The sequence below is a fragment of the Fistularia commersonii genome, chromosome 25 (genome assembly GCF_037954325.1).
Source record: "Fistularia commersonii isolate RoL2024-O1a breed Wild chromosome 25, RoL_Fcom_v1.0, whole genome shotgun sequence".
NCBI classification, from domain to species: Eukaryota; Metazoa; Chordata; class Actinopteri; order Syngnathiformes; family Fistulariidae; genus Fistularia; species Fistularia commersonii.
This window is the reverse complement of record NC_141308.1, coordinates 2,512,408-2,526,340: the sequence shown is the minus strand read 5'-3', so window position 1 is coordinate 2,526,340 and position 13,933 is coordinate 2,512,408. Positions and strand designations below refer to the sequence as shown.

Genomic DNA, 13,933 nt, shown 5'->3' with positions numbered 1-13,933 from the left:
CAAGAGTGCTATTGTAACATATGTCTATCAATATCCATCAACTACTACCATTCATAGAAGTCTCTTTTTTTCTGAAGGGGATTCTTGATCCTGATTCCTTGTTGCCAGTTCATCCTGTGGCTTTAAGGTGTGTGTGTGTGTATATATATGTATATATATATATATATACACACACAGACACACAATATATATACACACACACATATATGTGTATGTATATACATACATATATGAGTATGTATATACATATATATGTATATATGTAAGTATATGTATATATTTGTGTGTGTGTCAATCTCAAATACTTTATGTAAATGATGAAACAGGAAGCACAAGAAGTATAACAGGACGTTTTTATTATTTCATGAACAGTCCAGCACCTTCGATCGAATGTCATCACTGGGATTTTTTTAAATTTTTTTTATATTTCTTCCCTATGTTTCAATTATATAAGGTTAAGGGAGAAGCCATATTTCAAATAGTTTAAATAATTCACTGTACTGAGATGGGTTGTTTTCCATCAGGTCCCATTGCTGCTGAATGGTGCTGCGAAGGGTCTATATGATTTTGCCGGTCCTGCTTCTTCTCCTTGTTGCAGACTTGAAGGCTTTGTTGCCCTCTTCTGAGGATCAGAGGAAACATGATGTTCTGGAAATGCTACGGCAAGCTCAAAATATCACTGCGCAAGGCCAAGATAAGGATGGCGGGGAGGAGATCTGGTTCATTTTGATGATTGAACAATGCATGACAATTATAATGATAATAAACACTTGCTACAAAAGTGGGGGTGGTTGAAGAACGCTTATTTTACACACACACACACACACACACACACACACACACACACACACACACACACACACATATTTATATATATCCATCCATCCATCCATCCATATTCTCCCACTTATCTAGAAACAGGTCGCAGGGGAAACAGTCGGAGCAGTGAGGTACAGAACCCCCTCTCCCCCGCCACATGGTCCAGCTCCTCTGGGGGACCCCAAGGCGTTCCCAGGCCAAACTGGAGACAGTCTCTCCAGTGTGTCCTGGGTCTTCCCCGTGGTCTCCTCCCAGATGGACATGCCTGAAATACCTCCTCCATGGGGCGCCCATGAGGCATCCTGACCAGATGCCCGAGCTACCTCATCTGACTCCTCTTCAAGCTGAGGAGCAGAAGCTCTACTACGAGCTCTACTACAAACTCCTCACATTATCTCTAAGGGAGAGGCCAGCCACCCTGGAGCAGATTCATTCAGGTCGCTTGTATTCATGATCTCATTCTTTCGGTCACTATCCACAGCTCGTCACCATAGGTGAGGGTGGGAACGTGGATCAACCGCTAAATTCAGAGCTTCGCCTTCTGGCTCAGCTCCTTTTTCACCAGGACAGACAAGTACAGAGTCCGCATTGCTGCGGATGCCGCACTGATTCGCCTGTCAATCTCCCGCTCCATCCTTCCCTCACTCATGAACAAGACTCCAAGATACTTGAACTCCTCCACTTGGGGTAGGATCTCTTCCCCAACCCGGAGTGGGCATTCCACCCATTTCCGATTAAGCACCATGGTCTTGGATTTGGAGGTGCTGATCCTCATCCCAGCTGCTTCACGCTCGGCTGTGAACCACTCAAAGTGAGAGCTGGAGATCATGGCCTGATGAAGCCAACAGAACCACATCATCTGCAAAAAGTAAAGGCTTGATCTTGCGGCCACCAAACCAGATCCCCTTGGCACCTTGACTGTGCCTGGAAATTCTGTCCATAAAAGTTATGAACATAAATCTGTGACAAAGGGCAGCCCTGGCGATGTCCAACTCTCACCAGAAACGGGTCCAACTTCAAACTGGCAAAGCGGACCAAGCTTCCACACTGATCAAACAGGGACCGAACAGCCCGTATGACGGGGTTTGGTACCCCATACTCCCGGAGCACTACCCACAGGACTTCCCATGGAACACGGTCTACTGCCTTCTCCAGGTCAACAAAACACATGTAGACTGGATGGGCAAACTCCCATTCCACCTCAAGGACCCTGCTGAGGGTATAGAGCTGGTCCACTATTCCACAACGAGGAACAAAACCACACTGCTCCTCCTGGATCCGAGGTTCAACGACCAGGTGGACCCTCTCTCCTGCACTGCTGAATAGACCTTACCAGGGAGGCTGAGGAGTGTGATCCCCCTGTAGTTGGAGCACACCCTCCGACCCTTTAAAAAGGGGGATCACCACCGCGGTCGAGCAGTCCTGCTGCATTGTCCCCAACATCCACGCAAGGCAGCAGAGGCATGTCCGCCAGAACAGCCCTACAGCATCCAGAGCCTGGAGAAACACAGGGTGGACCTCAGTCACCCCTGGAGCCCCGCTACTGAAGAGCTTTTGACTGCTTCAGCCCTGGAAATAGTTGTGTCCATTCCATAGTCCCCCAGCTCTGCTTCCTCATTGGAAGGTGTTTCAACAGGGTCTCGGAGGTATTCCTGCCACCAATCTACAACGTCTCGAATTGAGGTCAGCAGCGTCCCACTCCCACTGTACAAAGTGTTGACAGGGCACTGCCTCCCCCTCCTGAGCTGCCGGATGGTGGACCACAATCTCCTCGACGCCCACCACCCCAAATTCCTCTCATGCCTGAGGTTTTGCCTCGGCAACCACCGAAGCCGCATGCCATGTGGCCTGCCGGTAACTGTCAGCTGCCTCCAGAAAGGCCTACTTCAGTTTGATGATCACCGCAGGGTTGCCTCCCCGACAGGCGCCGACCACCTTACGGCCTCAGCTCCGGCCTGCTGCCTCGACAATGGAAGCACGGAACAAGGTCCATTGGGACCCAATTCCGCCTCCCTCGGGACGTGGTTGTAGTTCTGCCGGAGGTTGGAGTTGAAAGTCCTTCTGACAGGAGACTCAGACGGTCCCAGTAGACCCTCACATTACATTTGGGTCTGCCAGGTCTGACCGGCATCGTCCGCACCATCAGAGCCAGCTCACCACCAGGTGGTAATCAGTTGACAGCTCTGCCCATCTCTTCACCAAAGAGTCTAGGACATGCGGACGCAAGTCTGATGATACAACCACAAGCTTAATCAATGAACTGTGGACTAAGGTGTATTGGTGCCAAGTGCACATATTGACACCTTTATGCCTGAACATGGTGTTCCTGGTTTGTTATGGACAATCCGTGATGAGCACAGAAGTCCAATAACAAAACATAGCTTGGGCTCAGATCAGGGGGGCATTCCTCCCAATCATGCCCTCCCAAGTTGCACTGTCATTGCCGACATTAGCGTTAAAGTCTCCCTGCATAACGAGGGATTGGCTGGTGGGAGCGCTCTCTTGCAGCCTCTCTAGGGACCCTAAAACTTTTTTTCTTTGGGAGGGGGGTGTCAAAGGACTTCACTGCTGTGTATCCAAGCTGCAGTACCCTTTTTAAAATATTTGCTTTATAGCTGAAATTTGCAAAAAGGACAACACTGAGGCCTTAGTTATGAGTATAATATGATAAGTATAAGCAGCCAGGAAAGGGCAGTTTGGAAAAACACCTCATATTTAATTATGCAAATTGTATCGTTGGCTAGGTTAATGCAGCCTCAGGCGGACACGTGTGTAAAACTTTTGCCAAACCAAACATGCAAATCAAACCGAATAATCTCATACTGGATCAGTCGAAGCCCGAGTTAACAACAACCGCCATTGGGACCAATGACCTACAGGGTACCAGTGGAAATTGGGCTACTGTGGGTCAACGGAGGAGAAGAGGAAGGGATGTTCAGAAGCAGAGAGAAGAGGAAAGCCAACAGTCTGGGACTGAGAGTAGGGACTTTGAATGTCGGCTATGACAAGAAAAGGTAGAGTTGGTCGACATGATGCAGAGAAGGAAGGTGGATATATTATGTGTCCAGGAGACCAGGTGGAAAGGTAGTAGGGCTTGAAGCTTAGGGCTTACGAGCAGGCTTTAAGTTGGTACTGACAGGAAGAGAATGGAGTAGGGGATATCTTGGAGGAGGAGTTTGTTAGGAATGTTCTGGAGGGGAAAAGAATGTCAGATAGACTTATGAGTCTGAAACAGGAAATTGAAGGTGTGATGCTCAATGTTGTTAGTGGCTATACCCCGCATTTGGAAAGTGAGTTAGAGGAGAAAGAGAAGTTCTCGAATGAGTTAGATGACGCGATGCAGAATATCCCCGGAGATGAGTGAGTGGTAATTGGTTCAGACTTCAATGGGCATGTTGGTGCAGGCAATAGAGGGGATGAAGACGTGATGAGCAGAATTGGTATACAGGATAGGAAGGCATAGGGACAGATGATGGTAGACTTTGCAAAAGTATGGAAATGGCTGTAGTGAACACTTTTTTCCAGAAAAGACAGGAACATAGGGTAACTTATGAGAGCGGAGTAAGGAGCACGCAGGTAGACTACATCGTGTATAGACAAGGTAACCTGAAAGAGATCAGTGACTGCAAAGTAGCTGTAGGTGAGTGTGTAGTCAGACAGCATAGGATGGTGGTTTGTAGGATGACACTTGTGACAAGGAAGATCAAGAGGACAAAAGCAGAGCAGAGGACAAAATGGTAAAAGATGAAAAGGGAGGAATGTTGTATGGTTTTCAGGGAGGAGTTGAGAAGTTGGTCAGGGAAAGCTTCCAGATGACTGGACAACTACAGCTAATGTTACAAACAGAGGGCATACAATGTGTTGGGACGACTGAAAGCGTACTTTGAAGAGCTGATGAATGAGGAAAATGAAAGAGAGGCAAGCGTCTAGGAGAGGCAGCGGTAGAGTTTCTGACTAGGTTATTCAACAGGATCTTAGAGAGTGAGAAGACGCCTAAGGAATGGAGACGAAGTGTGATGGTGCCGATTTTTAAGAATGAGGGGGATGCGTAGAATTGCAGCAACTATAGAGTGATAAAGTTGATGAGACATACAATGAAGTTATTGGAAAGAGTAGTGGAAGCTAGATTGATAGCAGAAGTCAGCATTCGTGAACAGCAGTATGGCTTCATGCCTAGAAAGAGTACTACAGATGCAGTATTTGCTTTGATAATACTAACAAAGAAATACAGAGAAGGCCAGAGGGAGCTGCATTGTGTGTTTGTAAACCTAGAAAAAGCATATGACAGGGTGCCGAGAGAGGAACTCTGGTATTGTATGAGGAAGTCTAAAGTAGCAGAGAAGTATGTTAGACTGGTGCAGGACATGTATGCTAGCTGTAAGACAGAGGTGAGGTGTGCTACAGTGGTGAGGTGTGTTGTCGGGGTAACAAAGAAGTTCAAGGTGGAGGTGGGACTCCATCAGGGATCAGCTCTGAGCCCCTTCTTGTTTGCAGTGGTCATGGCCAGGCTGACAGATGAGGCTAGACAGGAACCTCCATGGACCGTGATGTTTGCAGATAACATTGTGATCTGTAGTGAGAGCAGAGTACAGGTTGAGGAAAATCTAGAGAGGTGGAGGTATGCTCTGGAAAGGAGAGGAATGAAGATTAGGTGTAGCAAGACAGAGTATATGTGTGTGAATGAGAGGAACCTGGGTGGAACGGTGAGGCTACAGGGAGTGGAGATCAAGAAGTTGGAGGATTTCAGGTACTTAGGATCAACAGTCCAGAACAGCAGAGAGTGTGGAAAAGGGGTGAAGAGATGCGTTCAAGCAGGTTGGAATGGGTAGAGAAAAGTGTCAGGGGTACTATGGGATAGAAGAGAGGAGGCAGAGCTAGAGGTCACAGAGATGAAGATGCTTAAGGTCATCTTTGGGAGTGACCAGGATGGTAAGGATCAGGAATGAGTCTATCAGGGGAACAGCACATTAGATGTTTTGGAGAGAAGATCAGAGAAGTCAGAACGATATGGTTGGGTCATGTAAAGAGGAGGTATAGTGAACATATTGGTAGACAGATGCTGGAATTGGAGCTGCCAGGCAGGGGGTCTTGAGGAAGACCAAAGAGAAGATTTATGGACGTAGTGAAAGAGGACATGAAGGTAGTTGGTGTGAGAGGAGGATACAGAGAATAGGGTCAGATGGAGAAGATTGATTTGCTGTGGCGACCCCTGAAGGGAAAAGCCGAAAGGAGAAGTATTGTTGCCAAGGTTGTCATTCCCTTGGAATTGCATTGCAAAAAAAAGATTTACCTCTGATAATAAAATTATAGATGCATTTTCAATCAAAATACATTTGATAAATTTTTTGTATTTTAAAATTGTGCAGACCTTGTCTATAGTCACAACAAATCTTAAAGTTTTTTATTTTGTAAACCACAGAAGGCGTACTACTTTTCCCCCCTCTCTTACTTATGTACAATATACATTGTGGTTTGATCCCATCCATTGTTTTAGGTCGTTTGAAGGGGGGAATATTTTGAATACACAGGTAAGGAATAAATGACCAGAGATCAGAGCATGAGTAATATGTCAAGATTTTGTTTGAAAATTTTATGTGGTTCCTCGGTGTTGAAACTACCAGTAAGAAGTACTCTTGTTTATCACCGGACCGGTGATCACAATTGGGTTTATCAAAGGAGCATTGAATAATGGCAGGACAATCAGTACAGTTAAAACTCTTCTTTAGATCCCATCTTACAATGACATCAGTTTACAATGGATGAAAAACTATTGATAAATGATAAATTCAACTCCAAACCAGTAATAACAATGTACTCAATGTTCTTAAATAACTGCAGAATTCGGTCTGTTCCCTTACAGTTTTACTGTGGTCTAATTCCCCCACCACCACTGGTCCCAGATCCACCTCCCGGCCTGGATCCCCCTGCACCAGGGGAGCGCATGTCATGCCACAGCTTCACTAGAGGCTCCCGCTTTCTCCAGATCAGTTTGTGGCCATATGCCATGTACCATCTGCAGAAAAAGATATAAAGAAACGATAAGGTGCATGCAGAATGAAGCACTTTGGGCTCTGGTATATAACTTATTATACCTCAGCTATGAATATTGATGATTGGAGAATTGCCTAATCATGTTTTCTAGCCTTTAAATAAAATGCATCATAGAGGATGTAATGCAGGTAAGACCTATTTATAGGACATTTGATGAGATTAACTCAAAAAAAGACTCCCTTTAGTCTACTTTTATTTCACTTCCTGTATTTCTATATTTCCATACAGTTTTTGCTATGATGTCTTATGAGGCAAAACATTTTGACCCATCATCATAGAAATTTAAGCTTAGTGTTTAATTCACAAGCCAGCAGCCACTCATAATCATGTGTTCATTAATTGTTAATGAACATTCCTACGGAATATTACAGACACTACTTAGGTCTGGCAGTAATATGTGATGCACATATTTAATACCCACATCCAGATCATGTACTTTCCTTAGTTCTTTCCTTTCATTGTTAATACAATTAGTAATTATTAGTCATTATCAGTCTCTCAAACATTCATAATTTACATAATCATCTAAACAAAATTACTATGCATAAAATCATTCCACAGATTCTGGAAGAAAATGCATTGGAGCAGTTTTGAATGCCCCTTCTTGAGGGGTACCAGTGATCTTAGGAGCTATGTTGTTCGGGGCTTTATGCCCCTGGAAGGGTCACCCAAGGCAAACAGGTCCAAGGTGAGGGACCAGACAAAGCGTGGCTCAGAAGACCACCCATGATGGATAAAGAATTTGGACCCAGTTTTCCCCTGCCCAGATGCGACTCACCTGGGTATCCCTGGATCCAGGCCTGGGGGCAGGGCTTGATGGCAAGTACCTGGTGGCACGCATGGGGCTCGGCCGGGCACGGCCCAAAGGGATGACATACATCCCACTTCCCTGGGCTCACCACCCATGGGAATGGGGCCAGCTTTTGTAGCCGGAGCAGGGGACCTTGGTGGTTTCACCCTTGGCTACAAAAGCTGGCTCTTAGGACATGGAACGTCACCTCTTTGGTGGGGAAGAAGCCCGAGCTGGTGCGTGAAGCTGAATGATTCTGACTAGATACAGTCAGACTGACCTCGACACACAGCGTTGAGTTTGGAACCAGGACTCTTGAGAGGGGCTGGATTCTTTTTTTACTTTGGAGTTTTCCCTGGGGAGAGGTGCCAGGCAGCTGTGGGCATATTAATTGGCCCCGAACTCGGTGCCTGCACATTGGGGTTTAGCCCGGTGGATGAGAGGGTAGCTTCTCTCCGCTTTCAGGTGGGGGGGGAGGATTCTGACTGTTGTTTGCGGCCTAATGTACTGCACACTCTGGTGAAGAGACGGGCTGAGCTGTCAACTGATCACCATCTGGTGGTGAGCTGGCTCTGATGGTGGGGAGGATGCCAGTCAGATCTGGCAGGCGCAAACGTAATGTGAGGCTCTGCTGGGAACGTCTGGCAGAGTCCCCTGTCAAAAGGAGTTTCAACTCCCACCCCTCCGGTAGAACTACAACCACATTCCGAGGGAGGCGCGGGACAGTGAATCCAAATGGGCCATGTTCTGTGCTTCCATTGTCAGGGTGGCAACCCTCGAACCCGCTGGTGGACCCCAGCGGTGGGGGATGCTGTCAAACTGAGGGGCAGTGTGGTTTTCGTCCTGGTCGTGGAACACTGGACCAGCTCTATACCCTCAGGAGGGTCCTTGAGGGGGCATTGGATTTTGCCAAACCAGTCTACATGTGTTTTGTGGATCTGGAGAAGGCATTCGATCATGTCCCGCGGGCAATCCTGTGGGGGGTGCTCTGGGAATATGGCGTGCCAAGCCCTGTTATACGAGCATACCCTGTATGACCATGCCGGAGCTTGGTCCGCATTGCTGGTTGTAAGTCGGACTTGTTTCCAGTGAGAGTTGGTCTCCGCCAGGGCTGCCATTCGTTGTGTGTTTATAACTTTTGCGGACAGAATTTCTAGGGGCAGCCAGGGTGTTGAGGGAATCTGGTTTGGTAGCCACAGGGTCAAGTCTTTGTATTTTGCAGATGATCTGATTGTGTTGCCTTCATCAGTCCATGACCTCCAGCTCTCACCGGAGCAGTTTGCAGCTGAATGTGAGGTGGCTAGAATGAGGATCAGAATCTCCAAATCCGAGACCATGGTGCTCAATCAGAAACAGGTGGAGTGGCCACTTTGACTTCGGGGAAGAGGTCCTGCCCCAAGTGGAATAATTCAAGTATCCCGGGGTCTTGCTCACAAGTGAGGAAAGGATGGAGCTGGAGATCGACAGGCGGATCGGTGCAGCAACTACAGTGAAGCAGACTCTGTACCAGTCTGTCACTGTAAAGAAGGAGCTGAGCCAGATGGCAAAGCTATCAATTTACTGGCTGATCTTCCTTCCTACCCTCACCTATGGTCAAGAGCTGTGGGTAGTGACCAAAAGAATGTGATTGTGGATACAAGCAGTCGAAATTAGTTTTCTCCGCAGGGTGGCCGGACTCTCCCTTACAGATAGGGTGAGAAGTTCGGCCATCCAGGAGAAGCTCAGGGTAGAGTCGCTGCTCTTCCGCATAGAGGAGTCAGATGAGGTGGCTCGGGCATCTGGTCAGGATGCTTCATGGGCGCCTCCCGGGGGAGGTATTCTGGGCATGTCCATCTGGGAAGAGTCCACTGGAAAGACCAAGGACACACTGGAGAGACTATGTGGCAGGGGAGAGGGAAGTCTGGGTCTCCCTGCAGCGACTGCTGGCCCCGCGACCCGACTTCGGACAACCAATAGAAGATGGATGGATGGACAGTTGTGAATCTTTTAGAGAAAATAAAAGAAAGAAAAAGAAATGATCTGTTCTACCAAGAATGTAACAGCTACTTACACTCCAAAGAGGGCTCCGCCCAGGTGAGCAGCATGATCGAAAATTCGCCATCCTAATAGCAGCCCTGCTGTATCCATCGCAACAAGAGCTTTCAAAACCTACAAAAAAAAAAAAAAAAAAAAACATTTAAAAAACCAAAACAAAAATGTTTGAGTTCCACTTGAAAAAAGGACTTGACTGCATCAAACACTATTTCTCAACCATACATACTTACACATTCACTCATTCATACACTGGGCAGAATTACATCTCTTGCCTGTAGCGAAAACAGACAACAAGAGAGTAAAAATTACCAAAAATAAGTTATCAAACTTGTTTCAAGATGACACTTCAAATGTGTGTCATTGCAAGCTAACTCTTTTTAAGCCTTTTGCAGGTCACACACAGGATAGATACACAAAATACTATAAACTGCCACCATAGAAAGTGACAATTATTGAATGTGGAGGCCTTACAGTAGATACTATAACCTCATAATCATGTTAAAAACAGGAAGAGTTTTGAGATGACGTGAGCTTTTGGCATGGTGCCATGTCCTTCTAAAAGTATCCATTGAAAGATGAGTTAAATGTCATAAACAGATAGTAAGTTTAGCAGCAACACTCAAGTTGTGTATGGCTTTTGAACAAAACTTCATTATTTTTTAGGGGCAAAAAGTGTGCCAAGCAAATATCCCTCACTATTACATAATACACCAGCCTGAACTGTTGTTACAAGGTCGGCTGGATCCATGTTTATACCAAATTCTGATGCACACACAGACAGGGAAGTATTTTCCAAGTCTTCTGCTGTTCAAGTTTGGTTACTTTATGCAAGTCAAAACCTGAGATTCCCGTTCTTAGCTGATCAGTTTGGGACCTGGTGTGGTGATCTGTGTCTGTAGCACATCTGCTTTAAGATTAGATGTATTATAAATATACACAGTGTTGATCTTTTGCACACCGTACTTAAGAGTTGTTTTTCTAGTAACTGTTTCGTTTGTATGAACTTGAACTTATCTAGCCATTCTCTGACTGCAGTTGTCAAAGATTTTTTCTTACCCAGAAAATGTATTCCTATTTGATATGATCTCCTTCACAGATGATTCTTTACAATCCCACATGATGGTTATGATGGTGCCAAATAATTTATGTTCCACTATGATAGTAACTTTCATCACGTTTCTTCCAATGTCTGATGTTTGGTTTAAGTTTTTATCGGATTCTTTCAACCATGTTTACATAGCTAAATGCATTCAGATGCTTCTATGCAGTTGCCTGATTAGAAGTGAGGCTGTTAACTGTAAACACATATTATATTTAAGGGTAGATCTACTTTGTCACTCACATTTCCTGCACTGAAAGTGACCATGGGGAGGAAGATTATGCCCAGTTTGGCTTCTGGAACCTTTGTACACACTGCAGCCAAGACTGCCATAACTGCACCTGACTACAATATAAAAAAAACAGTTAAAGAAAAAAGGACAATTTTACATGATGCACGTTAAGATATATTAAGATCCCAGTAAATACCTTACCGCTCCTAAAGAGGGATAGAGACGTCCAGATACTGTTTTACAAATGTAGCTAACCATATTGGAAACCACACCTGGGGAAAAAAAAAAAGTTTGATAAATTAAGGCTTTCTATTATTAGTAACAAAAATAAAACTGATAACATGATCACTGGGTTGAGCTCTGATATACTGGATATTAAATGTTATCATCCAAATGGAAGTGGACTTGGTGATATTTTACATGAGTGAAAATAAAGGTACTCGGTGTTACTGTTATGAGCTACATTTAAAAATATGGAGAAAAATAAAGCCCTATCCATTTTTAAGTTGATTGACTGCAGATTCAACAGTGGAGTGAAAGTATCAAATCTTATCAATCTATTGTAGCTTAGATTTACCTGCAGAAAAGTAGAATGCAAGAAACTGCTCCCTCCCTAAGAGAGAGACAATTCCTGAGGAAAATGTCCACAGGACATACATGTTGGCCATCATGTGGATAATGGAGTAGTGACTGAAAGAAGACAGGACCATGGGAAGGCACTGCTTTTCTGTCAAGATAGAAAAAGATGGACAGAAATGTACAATGGGTCTTGGAAGACCTGAAAAGGAAGTAGCTCATCATGTATTGACAGAGGACCAATTTTGCTCCTAGTCGAGACTATTATATGACAAATCAATTGTAATCACGTAAGCCTTTTACTCCCATACTCACTGGAGGCTGGGTTGGATGTAAAGCATTTAATCATACGTCTTTGCATTGAAGGGATCCGCCAGCAACACAGGACTACAGCATTTACTGCGATTATACCTAAAAACAGTTACCATAAGATTTTCGAACAAAGAAATATTTTGAGGTATTAAACAAACTGACATTTGTTAGTGTTGCACAGAAAAACCAAAAAATGATAGTTACCAGTTACAGTTTTCTGTCCTTCAGTGAGGCCCCCCCAGAGATCATCAGCCACGGACATTAGAAGGATTAGCTGTCGCTGGAAAGTTGTCAGCTGGTTCCACCAGTCATGCCAGTACGCCATGTTCTGGGAGCCCTTATGACATTTTATGATGATCAATATTATTAGCATCACTAAAGGCAAAATGTAAAATAAAAGCGTATGTGGTAGCATCAGCTGAAGCAAAAGGCAAAGCAGAAGAACGGTGGATGTTTGTCCAGTTCATATATTACTTGTAGGATTTTTTCTGACTCCTCTTCATTGTTTGTCGTCTGAACTCGTGACTTCAGGGTCTCATATTGCAGGATGGCAGCGGCACCAAAGGAGCAGCCTGTAAACTGACAAGGGAGTCAGACCCTATTGTACTGTCCAATTCTTATAAAGCACTGATGTTTTTTTTCTGATTTATAACCTACTGGATAAAAAGTAAGAAATAATAAAAACATACCCCCAATGTGAACATGAACGGTTTAAAAAGTTTGGGACGGGCGATTTTGGGAGGAGGTTGAGGTCCAGGTTTGCTACTTTGGGATGGTGAAGCGCTGTGTGTTTCTTCGCCTTTCTTTAGGTCTGGCCTCTTGGCGTCCCGACGGAAACCACACCTCTGTTGGTTGTATGGCCTGAGTCTTGGAGGGGAAAAAAACAACAACATACAAATCAAGCATTGTTGTCAGATATAAAAGTATATTAAGCACAGAACAACATGGATGCAGATGTAATATCAATGACATTATCAGCTAATATAATTACAAATGTTGTACAAATGCTCCGTATATGAAACTAATTCAAATGACTCAAAACCTAAGTATATTCAATTTATATAACCAAATATGAGAAAGAAAAATATAACGTATGCATTTTACTGAATTTGTCATCAGATCAACTGAAGATACTATCCAATGTCACTAGTCAATAGCCGGCTAATCTTGCACTTATTAACAATAGTTATGAGCAACTGAGATAACGTCATACGGTTCTGATAAACATGACAACACAGTCAAGGCCACAGGGGAATGTATTTCGCTGGTTTAGTTTCAAAAATAATGTGAATGTGTCGAAATTCTCGCGGAATATGTAAAACTGAGAACAAATCTTGTACAGCGATTCTGTTTACGGTGCCAGTTAGGTAACCGCCACACACGCTATCTCGCGCGTGCAAACTGATATAAACCTGTTTTACTAGGCAAAACTGGTGCTGCAACATGAACACCGTTTCACTTACTCACCTTGAGCTTTGACATGTCAGGGTTTTGAGTGTGATGCAGTTTGTCTGGACACATTTCATTACACACCTTCCCAACGCCATGTTTGTTGTGACCTTTCCACCTAAAGTCCAGCCCACCGCTATCGCTAGCAAATGTTGCGTTCAAGTACCTCTCGAAAGCTCGGATTTCTGATACCGATGGATAAAAATGAGTTTCAATGCGTTAAACTGTTAAAGTGTCATCGATTTAACTGTCCACAGTTAGAAGAAAATATTTGCGTACAATTGAAAGAGTCCTCTGTTTATCAATAAATCAGGCTCAAACAGCAGAGAGTATGTCAACATTTGAAGCAGAAGACAGACAATTCCCTCCATGCCATTAAGGTGTGGAAAAATATTGAGTGGGTGGTTTTAAATGTGAAACATTGACAATAGAACACCTTTGTGAAAAGGTAAACTTCATTTTTTGTCTTGGATGATTTTTGCATGACTGTTAGGATATGAAAATCACATTTACATGAATTGATCGTTAAAAAATTTCCGCTAAAATCTAAAGTGCTGTTAAAACTACAATA

General features: G+C 44.3%; 1 protein-coding gene across 4 annotated transcripts; it reads right to left on the bottom strand.

Moving 5' to 3' along the window:
• Window positions 1-336: 336 nt before the first annotated feature.
• On the bottom strand, window positions 337-13,486 carry parla (presenilin associated, rhomboid-like a). Of its 4 annotated transcripts, none has more exons than XM_086172738.1 (11): window positions 13,381-13,486; window positions 12,603-12,780; window positions 12,388-12,492; window positions 12,118-12,250; window positions 11,917-12,012; window positions 11,603-11,752; window positions 11,227-11,297; window positions 11,037-11,138; window positions 9,711-9,808; window positions 6,678-6,832; window positions 337-5,389 (listed from the first exon to the last, which is right to left on the bottom strand). In XM_086172738.1, the coding sequence occupies exons 1-10, from the start codon at window positions 13,458-13,460 to the stop codon at window positions 6,682-6,684; spliced, it is 1,164 nt and encodes a 387-aa protein (XP_086028864.1). In that variant the 5' UTR covers window positions 13,461-13,486; the 3' UTR covers window positions 337-5,389; window positions 6,678-6,681. The 4 variants fall into 4 exon arrangements, 3 of the variants coding, with proteins under 3 accessions (XP_086028864.1, XP_086028865.1, XP_086028866.1); XM_086172739.1 differs by having other exon boundaries at window positions 337-622; XR_015108712.1 differs by lacking the exon at window positions 337-5,389 and adding an exon at window positions 9,925-9,966 and having other exon boundaries at window positions 6,789-6,832.
• Between the last annotated feature and the right edge of the window lie 447 nt (window positions 13,487-13,933).